At 44.0% G+C, this 15,588-nt stretch overlaps 1 protein-coding gene and 1 pseudogene across 2 annotated transcripts in view; one reads left to right on the forward strand and one right to left on the reverse strand.

Moving 5' to 3' along the window:
• Window positions 1–15,460, reverse strand: part of plxnc1 (plexin C1) — a 22,843-nt gene extending 7,383 nt beyond the window's left edge. Inside the window, exons 1-21 of the mRNA XM_084039235.1 lie at window positions 14,077–15,460; window positions 13,259–13,381; window positions 12,414–12,548; window positions 11,885–11,985; window positions 11,699–11,804; window positions 11,447–11,612; window positions 11,274–11,367; window positions 10,198–10,273; window positions 9,947–9,988; window positions 9,701–9,834; window positions 8,888–9,067; window positions 7,944–8,052; window positions 5,093–5,266; window positions 4,843–5,010; window positions 4,446–4,542; window positions 4,255–4,356; window positions 2,952–3,055; window positions 2,817–2,858; window positions 2,610–2,734; window positions 2,247–2,445; window positions 290–436 (exon numbers count right to left, since the gene is read on the reverse strand). Coding sequence (XP_083895361.1) covers window positions 290–436; window positions 2,247–2,445; window positions 2,610–2,734; window positions 2,817–2,858; window positions 2,952–3,055; window positions 4,255–4,356; window positions 4,446–4,542; window positions 4,843–5,010; window positions 5,093–5,266; window positions 7,944–8,052; window positions 8,888–9,067; window positions 9,701–9,834; window positions 9,947–9,988; window positions 10,198–10,273; window positions 11,274–11,367; window positions 11,447–11,612; window positions 11,699–11,804; window positions 11,885–11,985; window positions 12,414–12,548; window positions 13,259–13,381; window positions 14,077–15,081 — 3,429 coding nt within the window. The 5' untranslated portion in view covers window positions 15,082–15,460. The remainder of the gene's footprint in view (window positions 1–289; window positions 437–2,246; window positions 2,446–2,609; window positions 2,735–2,816; window positions 2,859–2,951; window positions 3,056–4,254; window positions 4,357–4,445; window positions 4,543–4,842; window positions 5,011–5,092; window positions 5,267–7,943; window positions 8,053–8,887; window positions 9,068–9,700; window positions 9,835–9,946; window positions 9,989–10,197; window positions 10,274–11,273; window positions 11,368–11,446; window positions 11,613–11,698; window positions 11,805–11,884; window positions 11,986–12,413; window positions 12,549–13,258; window positions 13,382–14,076) is intronic.
• Window positions 5,511–6,538, forward strand: LOC311032457 (putative nuclease HARBI1; annotated as a pseudogene). The gene has a single exon. The product of its transcript is annotated as a putative nuclease HARBI1 (transcript).
• Window positions 15,461–15,588: the final 128 nt, after the last annotated feature.

Here is a 15,588-nt window from a genome sequence, read left to right on the forward strand (position 1 = left end):
GTTTTGTAAAACTAAAAGCAGAACTCACAAGAGGCACAGGCTAATGATTGCTTCCACATGCAAAAGCACAACTGACTAAACTTGTGACCGACCGACAGAGAGATACATATAATAAAACGCAACATCAATAATTTGGTGGTTATTCCACGAGTGTGAAGTAAACAAGCGAACGCACACAAAATGCCCTGTTTGGACCCAAGTAATCCGTTAAGTGTGCTAAAGCCCCGGGATGTGTGTGTGTGTGTGTGTGTGTGTGTGTGTGTGTGTGTGTGTGTGTGTGTGTGTGTACCAGGGAGGTGAAGTCCTGAGCCTGCCACAGCAGCCGGTCCTCACTGAGGGTGTAAAGTGCCTTCTCCGTCACACAGTCCACCGGTCCTTTCGCTGTCTGCTGCGTGAGAGCGCTGACCATCAGGAACAGATGCTGGCCGACGCTCTCCTGCACGAGGTCACAAACATCACAAACGTCACACACGTCACAAATGTCACACACGTCACACACATCAGAAACGTCACAAACATCACAAACGTCACACACGTCAGAAATGTCACACACGTCACAAACATCACAAACGTCACACACGTCACAAACGTCACACACGTCACACACGTCACACACATCAGAAACGTCACAAACGTCACAAACGTCACACACGTCAGAAACGTCACACACGTCAGAAACGTCACACACGTCAGAAACGTCACACACGTCAGAAACGTCACAAACGTCACAAACGTCACAAACGTCACACACGTCACACACGTCACACACGTCACAAACGTCACACACGTCACACACGTCACACACATCACACACGTCACACACGTCACACACGTCACACACGTCAGAAACGTCACACACGTCAGAAACGTCACACACGTCAGAAACGTCACACACGTCACACACGTCACACACGTCACACACGTCACACGTCACAAACGTCACACGTCACAAACGTCACACACGTCAGAAACGTCACACACGTCAGAAACGTCACAAACGTCACACACGTCACACACGTCACACACGTCACAAACGTCACACACGTCACACACGTCACACACGTCACAAACGTCACAAACGTCACACACGTCAGAAACGTCACAAACGTCACACACGTCACAAACGTCACACACGTCACAAACGTCACACACGTCACACACGTCACACACGTCACAAACGTCACACACGTCACAAACGTCACAAACGTCACAAACGTCACACACGTCACACACGTCACAAACGCCACACACGTCAAACGTCACACACGTCACAAACGTCACACACGTCACACACGTCACAAACGTCACACACGTCACACACGTCACACACGTCACACACGTCACAAACGCCACAAACGTCACACACGCCACACACGTCAAACGTCACACACGTCACACACGTCACACACGTCACACACGTCACAAACGTCACACACGTCACACACGTCACACACGTCACAAACGTCACACACGTCACAAACGTCACACACGTCACACACGTCACACACGTCACAAACGTCACACACGTCACACACGTCACAAACGTCACACACGTCACACACGTCACACACGTCACACACGTCACAAACGTCACAAACGTCACACACGTCACACACGTCACAAACGTCACACACGTCACACACGTCACACACACGTCACAAACGTCACACACGTCACACACGTCACAAACGTCACACACGTCACAAACGTCACACACGTCACACACGTCACAAACGTCACACACGTCACAAACGCCTCACACGTCACAAACGTCACAAACGTCACAAACCCCACACACGTCAAACGTCACAAACGCCACAAACGTCACAAACGCCACACACGTCACAAACGTCACAAACGCCACACACGTCAAACGTCACAAACGCCACAAACGTCACAAACGCCACACACGTCACAAACGTCACAAACGTCACAAACCCCACACACGTCAAACGTCACAAACGTCACAAACGTCACAAACGCCACACACGTCAAACGTCACAAACGCCACACACGTCAAACGTCACAAACGCCACACACGTCAAACGTCACAAACGCCACAAACGTCACAAACGCCACACACGTCAAACGTCACAAACGCCACACACGTCAAACGTCACAAACGCCACACACGTCACAAACGCCACAAACGTCACAAACGTCACAAACGCCACGGAGACATTGCAAGCATTGTTAAAGTTTTATAGAACAGCCTAAAGACTAAAGGAGACATAAGAGCAACGGACCCTGAGGAAGCCATACAGGCAGATGGACATCCAGTTGGTCAGCAGTTTCTCCACGGTGGACTCTGTGCGTCGTAACAGCAGTTTGGGCTGAGCGTTGCTGTTCTGCTGAGTCAGATCCTTCAGCAGCGTCTCCATTATGGCGGTCAGGTACGACAAGTCGTTGTGGAGCGCTACGGTGAGCAGCGACGCCAACGTACACCTGGAGGGGAGGAGATGAAAAGGTAAGGAAACAAAAGAGAGAATAAAACAAAATGGTTTGAGGGTACAAAGAGAAACATAGGAGGACAAAAACAGTCAGACAGAAAGTTAAGTTCAGATGATATATATGTGTATATAAGACACAGCAAAACCCCACAAACTGACTTGTGTGTGATGGTGAAGCTCTTCTGCTCCTCCAAAGCATGCACCATGGATGTGAGGAAGAGCTGATCCCGGAGCAGCTTGGACAAGCCCTGGCAACAATCGTCAAGCTGAACCGTCACCCTGTCCTGATCCCCGGTCAGATACAACGATACGTCAGTGACGGAGTTACACAAGTGGAACCGACATCAACAGCAGCTCAAACCTTACCTGTCCAATGTCTTTGACGCACAAAGTCATCAACGATTTATTCTGAAACATAACGAGGAAAAGGTAGCTTTGTTAACCTGGCAATGATATTATATTACATATAGATCTTGATATCACTTTCCAGCTCCACTCTACCTCGGGAAAAAAGATTTTGGAGGCAAAGTGCTTGTAGTCCAGGAAGGGAATGGCTCCGACACTTTCCATCAGGTCGGCTTTCTCCGTCTGCAGATCCACAAATCCTGTGCAACAGCAAAGTGAGGCGGCCGTTATGCACAGAAAAACATTATAAAAGACAAAGCAGATTATATATATATGTATTTCTCTGTAGTACCAGACCAATGAAAGGCAACATTGTGAAGCAAAGATCCGTTTGCAGGTCACAAATAAAAAGAGGAAGTGAAAATGACTAGATCTGTATCGGTGCTGCACCTCTGACTATTCTTACAACTTCTGTGCCACAGAACACATCAAACGAGGCCTTGCGTGTGCATATTCGTGAAGAACATTTTTCTTTTTTGACATCAAACGTATTTGCACGACAAAGTGTGAAATCAGAAAAAAAGTATGTAAAACAGGGTGGGGAACGTCTGGCTTCCGGGCCGTATACGGCCCACGAGACCATTTCAAATGGCCCACAATGCAATATAAAAAACAGACAGCTACGTCCTATATCCGAGTCAATGTCAGGGTCAGTGAATACAGCATGCAATGTACGTGTCATTGCATTGGACCGGAGTGATTAACACATAACAACTGATGCATCATGGCCACTGTGACCGACCTTTCTTTGTTGACGTGAAAGGCAAGCCAGTGTGCCTAGTTTGTGGTGATGAAAAAGGCAAATGTCGAGCGCCATTGATTTGATTTGATTTATTTGGAAGACAGACATATCCAAAGGATAAAACATGACAAAGTGCAGACACTTGTGTCCATCATGGTCCCTGATGTTAAAAGACAAGACATGTCCACATACCGCTCGAAAAATACTAAACTCGACAAGTTGAGAGGACAAATGGATAAAAGGGAGAACTTTATCACATTTAAATGGCCCTTGATATGAAAAAGGTTCCCCACCCCTGATGTAAAAATAACTTCTGGGCCATTTCACACCATGAAAAGGAAACGTGTGCGTGTGTCTGCAGATAGTAACGAGGTTCAAGTGTATGATAAGTTTGAGCCGTTTATCTACAATCAGATACAGTTTTCACAATTTGTATTTGCCTTGCAGTTCTGTGGTTAATATGATGTTGAGCAGCTACACTGAATGACAATCTAATGGTGGAATCTTGTAGCTTTTGAGGACTTTGAGTCCAGATCAAAGTCGTGGTGTGACTGACAGACTGACGCCGTGGCCGTTTGATGGTATGAGTACGTGCATCACCGCCACCTCAAAGCTCATTGTTGTTTTCTGCTTGAAGCAGCCGTGATCAAGACCGACCTTGTCTAATGTCGTTCCTGATGTCGAGCTCCAGGTCTTCCATTCGCTTGTTCATCTTCGCCGTGTGCTTCTTCTGTTTGCTTCGGTAGACGATCACCACCACTAGAGATTTAACCAAGTGATCATTTAGCCAATAAAAGGTGAGTTAGTGGACCAACATGGGTCAAATCATGCATTCTCTGTGTACATACCAATAATAATGCAGGGTATGAGCAGAAGGGCAAGCAGCAGGTAGACGTGAAATGAAGATTTAACTTCCAGTGTGACTGTCTTGTCTCCGTATTTTATCTGTAATAAAAAAAGCAAAGGTCACTCCATATTTTAAACATTTTACAGAGCACAGATGCATGAAACCAATATACTTCTGAAGAGTCTGTTGGAAGTATTATCAAGATAGTATTAACATTGTATTTGCACATTAGACAGGCCATTTTTAAAACTTATCTTAAAACCCACCTGTACTCCTTTTTTAACACAGCTTGAGACTTTTGGCACTTTGTTTCAGCTGCTGTTGTTTTTAAAGTGCTTTATAAATAAAGTTGAGTTGAGTTTATTCTCCATAGACTGGCGTGTGAGTGATATATTTACCATTAACTGCTGGAATTTAGCGTTGGGTGTCCTCTGAATCTCGCAGATGAAAAAGTCGATCTCATTGCTGGTGTCTTTGGCCTCCATGATGCAGGGGTACCGTCGTTTTTCCTCAACGCCCCACACCGTCAACTCTGCCAGGGTCATCTCCAGCTGGTCTGCCTTTTTCTAGAAGGACAACAGAGAACACGGACCCCTTTATGTATTCACGTCTCGTGTTCGTGCTCGTGTGCTTGGAAACATGCCTTACCTGAATGGTGATGCGGACATCGTCCCCCGTCCTCGTGGAGGTGAAGTTAATGAACTCGGGGTCTGGATAGTAGCTGATCGTTATGGAGCTGTGCAGCGTTTCATTGCCGACTTTCAGAGACACTCTGCTGGTGGAAATCCCTTCTCCAGCTGCAGGGGTTTCATAGGTGAGATTCTGCAGAAAAACAAAACAGTGACATTTAGTCAATTAGTAGAAAAGCACTTCTGAATTGGTGATATGGTTGGGAATGTAATGTGACATGCTAGAAGATTATGGCCCGGTTTTGCAGACAAGGCTTAAGACTAGTCCCAGACTAAAATGCTGTTTGAGCTGGTTTAACTTTAAGTCACTTGCACAGATTCATCTAAAAATAGTCATAGATTTAGTCTGTTCTGAGGGTAGATTAGAGTTACTCTAGGACTAAATTGAAGTTTCTATTAATCCTGCAAAGAGGCAGGTTTAACTTCAGCTTAGTACTGTTTGTGAGAGGGAGCACAGATGGTTTGGGAGTATTTGGAATATCTAAATGAAGACCAATATTGGCTACAGAGGCCAGCCAGACAAATACTTGTGGAGAGCAGTAATCCATTGAATCAGTTTGATGAAATTACTTTCCGAGATCGCTTCCGTATGTACAAAGAAGATGTACTGGAGATCATTACGTTGCTTGAGCCGAGACTCTCCTCCATGTCTCAAAGAGGAAGGCCTGTAAGTTCTGATCACTTTGAGATTGTTGGCATCTGGAACTTTTCATGGCGAGACTGGTGATTTGTGTGGTGTCAGTGAAGCAACAGTGTGTAGAACAATGTCTGCAGTGCCATTTGTACATCTGTACCTTAAGTTCCCTGATGCTGCTGAGCAAGCAAACTATAAAGTGCTATTCTATGAATATGGGAACTTCCCGGGAGTGATTGGCTGTAAAGATGGATGTCATGTTGAAATCAACTCCTGATGCTGAGGAGTACAGGAACCGTAAGAACTGGTTGTCCATCAATGTTCAGGCTGTATGCAGTTTAGAGTTTTCAAACATTGTTGCCCGTTGGAAAGGAGCTCTTCAGTGTGTGCTCAGTTAGAGAGAGGGCAACATAGTGGAGTACTACTTGGTGACAGTGGATATGCTCAGAGTTCCTACTTATTCACACCTTGGCCACATCCCACCACAACTGAGCAGCAAAGACACAACAGAGCTCATATTGGCACTAGAGGGATGGTCGAGCGTACGTTTGGAGTGTGGAAGAATCCATTCCAGTTTTTACGCAATACACTTCGTTTTGAGCCTAGAAGATGCTGCAAGGTGATCATTGCTACAGCTGTGCTGCACAACTACCTGAAGCAGCATCACTGTCCTGACCCTCCGATGGAAGACCAGAATGATCCAGATGTGCCCATGGCAGGAAATAACCAAAGACGCTCAGAGCTGCTTTCACATTGCAGCACTTCAGTTAGGAAAAAAGACGTATTGATTATGGCTTGTTTTTGCTTTAATAGTGTTTGTTGTGTACAACATATGTAAAAGTGTGATGAAAAATGAAATGAGAAACTTAACAAGGCCGTAAAATGTAGGTTGGGTGACTACAATACTCACTCTGGTCAAGTGAGAACAAGTTTATTTTCACAATGTGTTTCATTACATTCTCTCATGCACCTTTCTTTGAACAGCTCTCTCTTCTAATTTCATACACAATTCAACCTGTAGAATTCTCATTTTCATGTCATGCTCTTCTTTCAGATACTTCATTTCCTGCTCATGAAATTCTAAGGCTAACTTTTCATGCATGGACATCATTTTTGGTCTCTGCTGGGAGGTGGCGGCACCATCTTTTCTCTGGGATGCCATACCAGATGTGGAGGGTGCACAGTCACTGGCTCTTCCACCAGGGTTAGAATGATTTCCTCTGGGAAAAGAAACACTGTTAGACACAAAAACTCACATGGTCCTTAGAATTAAATAATAGTAAAGGCAATAATCTGTATGTACAGAATGAGGTACTAATTTACTTTCTACGGTATATTTACCATTTGTGCCCAGTTCTTCATGTCCACTGTCCAAATGGTCATCATCTGGTATGCCATCCAGAGGTTGCTGGTCCTCTAAGTCAGCCAATTCATCGGGCTTGTCTTTACTAGGTGGGGGTCCACCACCAGTACTAAATCTCTCTCTTCTGGCCTCTGCATTCCTTTTTTTCAAATCTAATTTGATGTTCTTCCACAGAGTCTATGAAGGCAGTTATCATTCAATATAAACAATATCACGACATCTGTGATATATCATAATAAACGTGTCTCACCTGCAGTTGATGTACCACTCTTGTGGTTAAACTTTCATTTGCATTGAATTCACTGCAAATGGCAGCCCAAGCACTCCTCTTCCTTTGTTCAATGGCCTTTACTTTCAATAACAGCATGATTTCCCACAGTTTGTTCAAGTAGAGTTTTTTTTCATACTCAGTATAGTTCTTTTAGCTTCAGCCATGTTTGGTGTCAAAATTCCCTCCAGCAAAGCTGTCCTCGATTCCATTCCAGGTTTCTATGAGCACCAATAGGCCAACAGGCTGTGCTCCCACTTAGGCTAATGAGGCTTGACCCAGGTGTTCTCGTTTACTCCAGGACTCCACAGTCTGGGACTAACTAAGACAAATGTAAGCCGTGCTCATGCAACGAGCTAGCTTGACTAGTCTGACTTAGGCCTAGTCCTGGCTTGATATAAGCCTTGTCTGCGAAACCGGGCCTATATGTGATGATGTTACGCGACAGTCTGATATACTATATTGGGAATGCTGCGATATGAGCGTTACATATGTGATATGTACTGTAATGAAGTAATAAAAGGATAATACAATGGGTAACCCACCAAGAAGGTTCTGCTTGAAGGAGGTCTGATGTCCAGCCGGGCGTGATCGTGAACGACCCCTTCCACAAACTTCAGGTGGGATCCCGTGAGCGTGATCGTCCTCTTCCCACTATAGGACAAAGACCAGCAGCCAATCAGAGAAGACTACATTTGATACAGATTCAATAGATGCAATTAATGGGATTTTTCCTTTAGATTTTGGATTATTGCAGAAAATGAAATACAATAGTAAATACATATGGTTCTGGGATTACTCGCTATTTTTATATGTATGTTCTGGAAATACCTTTATGAATAGTTTTTGCATCTTAACATGCAACAGAGTTAAAGACAGAAGTGGCACGCTCAGTGCTGCAATGAAAAAGGAGAAAAAGGGGAAGTAGTCTCATGTTTTCGGGAAGTGGCCGTCTTTCCACATGACATCAGCCTGTAACCGTTACTCACTTACTGACACCGTTTCCTAGAATAAGTCTCAGCCAAATCTATTCAACATAGTGACGAAGCAGTGTTGACACTTCTGTTTGGAGCATTTGTAATGCAAGTCAGTCCATTTGTAATAGCCATGATGTAGTTGTGATCTAGTGGTGGCTGCATTTGTCCGGTTGACCTGCTGGTTGTTCCGGCTCCAATGTAGCTCATCTCTCTGCTGCTCAGAGTTTTAATATCACTAAGCTCCTCACTAAACCTGCTACTTTTCTTCAATTTAGAATAAGAGGCCACCATAAGCACTTCTGGTTAAACTGCTAAATGAATACAAAGCTTTCCTGCTGACGTCCTCTTCAAGTTTGAACAGCTTCTGCAGCACACCAACAGCTGTAATTATTTTATCTCAGTGAGATCAGATTCAACTCGTCACAAATTATTCCTCAAAAGAAGTTGACCCACTTTCACTTTATGACTCAGAGTACTCAGGGAATATGAAAAAACAACGACTCCAGTCATACCTGACCCAGGTACTGCTTGGTGTAATGTTGGAGCAGGACGGGGACGACTGGTAGGTGATTGTAGTGTTGCCATGGCAACTATCGTCTGGGAGGAGAACACACACTCTGACCGTGCCTTTCTTTTTTGCACTGGGAATGTGGAACGTCAGACTCACTCCAGTGTTGTTCCACACAGGAGATCTGAGACAGAGAGAGATTAATTAGTCTCACTGAGATCGAGACCCAAAGGGAACTTGCTAAGATCATCACAACAACAATAGTATGCCGAAAACCTGAAAATAACCCTAATTAAACAGCTGTTTAAACTCACCAAGATTCATCATTCAATCATTACTGCTTCGACAAAACAATAAACCACTAAAGAAAGATGAAATGTGGCGTCCTTTCAACAAAAAAACAACAAACACACAACTCTAAATCATTTAAAAGGATTGTTGAAAAGACCCCGAAACAGTGTCCTGACTCCCTAAAGCAGAACACACTGGGTTTTAGTTTCAAGTTGATGCTCGGCTACCTAAATGTCTGTCTGTCACCGGAGCCGACGAGCTAAAAAGGAACCGTTTTTACTTTAAAAAGGGAAATTCAAACTAATTTAGCAGCCGCTCCATTGACAATGAAAGGGGTTTTGACTTTGAAGTTACGTTCCTGGAACCATATTACACAGCAAAACTCCCGTTTCAGACTTTGATGACTTTGACTGATACATATTGAGTGAACTGCCAACGCTGTCAAATTGTAGTATGTGAGGCATTTCCCTATCCAGTAATAACTCTTTGAATATTTTATAGCTTGTCCGCGTGTAAACCGTCTCACTCTATGGGAGTGCAGCCTCTGTCCGCCTGGATCCTCACTCCGGTCACATCGCTGAGGTTGAAACCCAACAACACCGCGTGGTTTCTGCCGTAGAAAGACACGACACTGGGAGTGATGGAGGAGATCTCTGGTCTCTGACAGTAAAACACACACAAACATAATGGATTTTAATTGCACTGCCTTCTACTGAATGTGATTGAGTTGAGTGTCAGAATATGTGAGAGAAGAAGTGTGGTTCAGACTCACAAAAAGGTTCATCCCTGACTCCATCGTTTTGCAAACATCATCCTGCAGGAGGAAGTGAGGGGAGGTATTAATAAGAGCTGATTCAGGACCTGTTTCTTAACTCAAAACCCGGAAACAGTGAGATAGAAATAGAATCTTCACTCGTAGTGAAGTTGCCTTCTTTGCAAAGCGAACCGAGAACCCCTCTGAGCAGACAGCCAGGTAGTAAGTTATATATTTATACATAAATACATAAAAACATGCATAATTACATAAACCGCTCCTTGATTTGCCCAGGAACAGCGAGTTTTGTTCCAGCCGCATCCAGCCTCGATACACTGCCGACACCTGAAGAGAAAACTAATGTTATCACACTAAATACTGTTTAATTCTCCCTGATGATGGCTTAAGTTGCATGCATGTGTTAAAGAAAGAAAGGAAGTGTGAGGTTTGATAAATATAAAACTGACAAAAATGTATTTATTTTAATTTATTTAAATATTTTTATTACATTTTTTTTTTTTTTTTTTTACTTCTACCACCACCAGATAAATACGCCGGGGCAAAGAAATCAAATCCTGAATTAACAAACCCCAACTCCTACTCTAACCCACTAACCCTAACCCTAATCCCAGACTTTAGCCAAACCCTTATTGCCTGGTTTTATCACGTCACACAAATCCACAATCATTAGTATATTGGATTCAGAGGATGTCTGTATGAGTATGATGATTTGATATAGAAATCCAAATAAAAAACTGAAAAATAAAATAAATATTATTTTATTTTATTTAATTAATTAATTAATTAACTGTTATTTTATATTTATTTAATTAAAATTTTTTTTTTTTTTTTTACTTCTACCACCACCAGATAAATACGCCGGGGCAAAGAAATCAAATCCTGAATTAACAAACCCCAACTCCTACTCTAACCCACTAACCCTAACCCTAATCCCAGACTTTAGCCAAACCCTTATTGCCTGGTTTTATCACGTCACACAAATCCACAATCATAGTATATTGGATTCAGAGGATGTCTGTATGAGTATGATGATTTGATATAGAAATCCAAATAAAAAACTGAAAAATAAAATAAATATTATTTTATTTTATTAATTAATTAATTAATTAATTAACTGTTATTTTATATTTATTTAATTAAACATTTTTTTTGTTTAATTAAACTAATCCTAAACCTAACCCTAATCCTAAACCTTAGCCTAACCCTTACTTTTCAGCCAGGAACAATAATAGCAGTTGGACATTTGTGAGCAGACAAGGTTAAATGATCAGCTATATCTTCCATCACTCCTCTTTAAACGATCTGAAAATGGGAGTGGACTTACGTGACTGGAGTGGGCGGACCACTGATGTCAGAGCAGTTGGACAGTTTCAGTTGTTGCGTCGCCCCAAATCTAAACCGAACTGTCACATGCAGGCCTGTAGAGTGAAAACAGTCATTTGAATGTGATCGTGAGGTATTTCATTCACTGGATTATTAGATTCATAATTCACTGACCTTCAGCAGGAAGTGCGCGATTTGAAAGGACGCAGGTGCATTGTGGGAACTGTGGAGGAGGGCTTTCCCTACTACAAAGCTCACGGGAGCTTACAGAGAATTGACAGGCGAAGATAGACTGCGCCTTCTTGCCCGCTGTCACGTGTGCCTGGACGTTAAGTGTGATCTGAGAAAAGGAAAGGCGTCCATGTTTAAAGGCCATATGTGACAGTCACAGCTGATGATAGCTGAAAGCTTGTAGGTGATCTACACCTGGCCAGTGCTGTCCGTTACAACGGTGTAGGAAACCATCCTCTGCTGAGAATCATCAGGAATCGATATCCAGTCCAAGTCTTGGCACTCGTCTTCAAATGTGCAACTAGGAAGAGAAAATGACATTTTAACCGAAGTTTATGGTTGTTTGAAGCCGTGAGCTGCAGACGTCGTCTCGCTGCTGACCTTTTTTCAGAGCCGCACCAGACGCAGAACGGATCCTGTGCAGACCAGCAGTCCTGTACGTTTGTATGTGTGCTGCAGGTCGACACGGGTACACGCTTCATCTGGAACAACACACAAGTACGGCATACATCATGCATCAGAATCCGGGGTGAGTATTGGCAAGAACCTCACGATACATATCACGGTATTGCGATATAAATAAAGATGAAAACAAAAGTACCTGTACATCAGATGATATTGATCAGAGGAAAAATTTAGTCAAAACGATTTAATTCAAAACTGCCTCTCCATTTTATTAATTCCCATGAAATTCACTGGAATAAATAATGAAAATAAAATGAAAAAGGATAAAGTACTCCAGTCACAACGCGTCTAAACATGAATCTTTTTTTTTCTAAATTGATCTTTGGAGTTGAAAAATCGATATTGTATTGGGTAGCAAAGTATGGCGATATATTGCCGTATCGATATATTTACCCACCCCTAATCAGAATCCTCCACCAGCCTTCCACGTGTTCAGGGAACCTACCTGGTTTTGAAATGGCATGTACACATGCTTAAGATCCACTTGATCCAGAAGCATTTTGGGAAACACTTGGCGGTCGTCATTGGCCCTGTAGAGCACCCTGGGACAGGTGGTGTGAAAGTTGTGGTCCATAGCGAGCTGAGAGCAAGAATGTAGGTTTGTTACGATTCTCTGCTGGTAAATATCAGGTATATTTATGGTTTAACGTCAAAGCAGCTAAATGGGATTCAGCCATCATTAATGTAATAAGTTACACCTGTGGTTTTCCCACTGTGACAAGTCAAAATGTCTTCAATGTGGGGAAAAAGCTCATTTGATTTCATAAAGAATTACACGTGCATAATTTAAGAAAATAAAAATGACGTATGTCTGACACTCCACCACCAATAGGTTGCATGGGTTTCTGTGTTCCAGTTATATCAGCATCACACTATCATCTTTCATTTTTCTGTTACTACTAGCTTTCAGGTGTCTTCCCTTATGTGTTATATTTGCCAACGAGTCAATAGGAAAGCCATTCTTCTCCATTAGGCCTCAGCTGCATGGCCGGGAGGGAAACACTTGGGGGTTTAATGAACAAACTTAGCATGAAAGAGCCTATTGTGTCCAGCAGAGGGTAACTGGGGAGTGTTCCCAGACTTATGTTCGGTTCCTTAATCATGTGAGCGAGTGTGTATAAAGACTCTGCAGAATTTCAATCCTTGTATCAAGGCGATGGAAAGAGGACAGAGGGTGATGTGATGGAGGATGTAAAGAAGGGGTGTGACGGGGAAGCTCCTCAGCATTAACCAAAACCAATCCTCCTTCTCATCAAATAAACCCTTAAAAATATCACTATTTATACGCACCTTAATGAGCTGCCCATCTCCCGTACCAATGAAGAAGACCATCCAGGCCTTCTGTCTCACAGCCAGCACGGAGGTCATGTAGTTATGGCTGAACAGCACCGCCTTCGGCTCCAGAGTCTTCGGCTGGGAGATAAACACACATTGATCTTCAGATTAGGACCAAGCAGGTGTGTGTGGATGAAGAAGCGCTGGAGCATCGAGGGTACTTGATGTAGCTGAATAAACTGCATGGCTGGGTCATCAAGGTCTTACTGTGACTCCGTGTCACTTTAATACTGCTGAACAAACACGATTTGGTTCAAATGTTTAGATTAGAACAACAATACTAACCATCACATGTATCATTCAGCCTACTCTACATACAGACTTGGTAATATGCTCATTAATTCATATCTCTGATATGTGTGTGTGGTGACAATAAGAGACGTTTTCATTATTTTGTGTCTAGCAGCTAACTCAATGAGAGCCTCGTGACTTTTGCTTTGATTGTACAATAAACCCTAATAAGCCCTGAAACCGAGTTCCTTCCTCAAATATGTTGTATGAGCAGAGAAGATGACATTTAACATTTAATCATGTAACTTAATGAGGTGTTTCTCAACAAAATGTACATTTACACCAGCATTCTGGAATCCCATTTGGAGAATTTTTTAACATATTTCGATGAATATCGAGATAATAAATTATTTGGTGCCAGGATAATCGTGATATGAGATATTCATACATCCTATGTTTCTAGTTTTGTAAGAATAATGAAGTGAGCCTCCTTTCTGTCACCAGACATGAACTTCTGGTTCATCTCTAATAAAACGACCCACCTCGGGTTTTGGCTTTCCGGTGGAGCCGCTGTAGAAGTCTGGATCCGCATCGGCGTCTCCGGTGAGATCGGGACTGATGTCAAACAGCACCAGCTCGGTGTCGGTTTGTCCTGCGCCCGCGCTGAACACGCCGCTCCAGAGCACCGGAGACCCACCGGGGATCACCGCGGAGGCGAGGAGTCTCCTGCCTTCACCGGAGACCCGGAGGGTCGAGCCCCGCAGCGACCTTAAGGTCTCCTTTTTGCCCGTTTTGCCCCTGAGCCAAAGGAGACGGACTTTGTTGCTTTGGCCAGTGGAGCGCACGTTGGAGAAAAGATAAATGATGAAATCGATCTGAAAGCCATCCACAAACTCCACCACGTCGTCCTTGTCGTTTCTTTGGATCGAATCCGTAGATGAAGGGCCAGCAGAAGAAAATATATTTCCTGTCTGCTTGTCATTGGTGTTCTGGAGGTTGACCGCTCCTAATGTCGATGAGCAGCTGCTCTTCTTGGACGGGTCTTGCTCTATGCCAGTCAGAATGTAAGTCTCGGTGCCGGTCTGCTCCACGTCCACCAGGAACCCAACGGACGAGCTGTTGCTCCACAGGGATCCCACCTGGATGTTCTCGCTGTAGCGCACATTGGAAATGTCCTTCAGGTCCAACACCTCGCAGTAACCGGACTTGATCACGCCGCAGCTGATCAGCGCGTCATCCTTCACCAGCGGCAACAACATGTTGACGCTGAAAGTTGCGTTCGAATCCCGTTCGAACGCAACCCGAGAAAACCGCTCGTCGTTCGTCCGACAAAGGCCCGTCAAGATCCCTCTCTGGGTCACACTCCGAACCGGAGTCAGGTCGTGGTTCAGCTGGTACAGCCTCCCCTCTGTAGCGACGTAAACCGTGTTGGTGGCCACGGCGAAGTCGCGGATGTCTCCATCGAAAGTGACGCCTCCATCGTCCCCCAGGCACCGACCCGGTTCTCCCCAGAGAACGAACAAGAGACCGGGCAGCAGGATCATCATCTTGCTCAAAGCCCCTCACGCGTTGACGGTCCTCATGGCGCGCTGCTCGCCTCCACAGTGTCGCCGGAGTCGTGCGTAAAAGCGCGGACGCGCCTCGCTCGAAAGGAGAAGTGATGAAAGTGGGAGGGAGGCGGGCGCACAGTGAAATCGAAAACTAACCGACACGAGGATGTTTGCAAGTTTCCAAAAAAAAAAAAAAAAGTCCTGAGTTTTAGTCTCCAAACAAGTAGGAGACGATGATGGCCTCCCGTTGACTATGAATCCACTTTCTTCAATACAGGATATCCACCAGAAGAAGAACCGGGTTACAGGATGAGTGATTTGCACATGAAGAGTTGATGATGAGCAGCATTTAAAAACGCACTGTGCAACTTCTGCAAGTTCAAGCAAATATGAAGTCCAGCGACACTCTGGTGACATCTAGTGGCAGCTTTGAGAACTCCCCCTTCTAGTTAATGAACGTTACTGACCAACTGGTGGCTGTCATTACCATATATTTAACATATA

Source organism: Eutrigla gurnardus (assembly GCF_963514095.1).
Source record: "Eutrigla gurnardus genome assembly, chromosome: 21".
Classification (NCBI taxonomy): domain Eukaryota; kingdom Metazoa; phylum Chordata; class Actinopteri; order Perciformes; family Triglidae; genus Eutrigla; species Eutrigla gurnardus.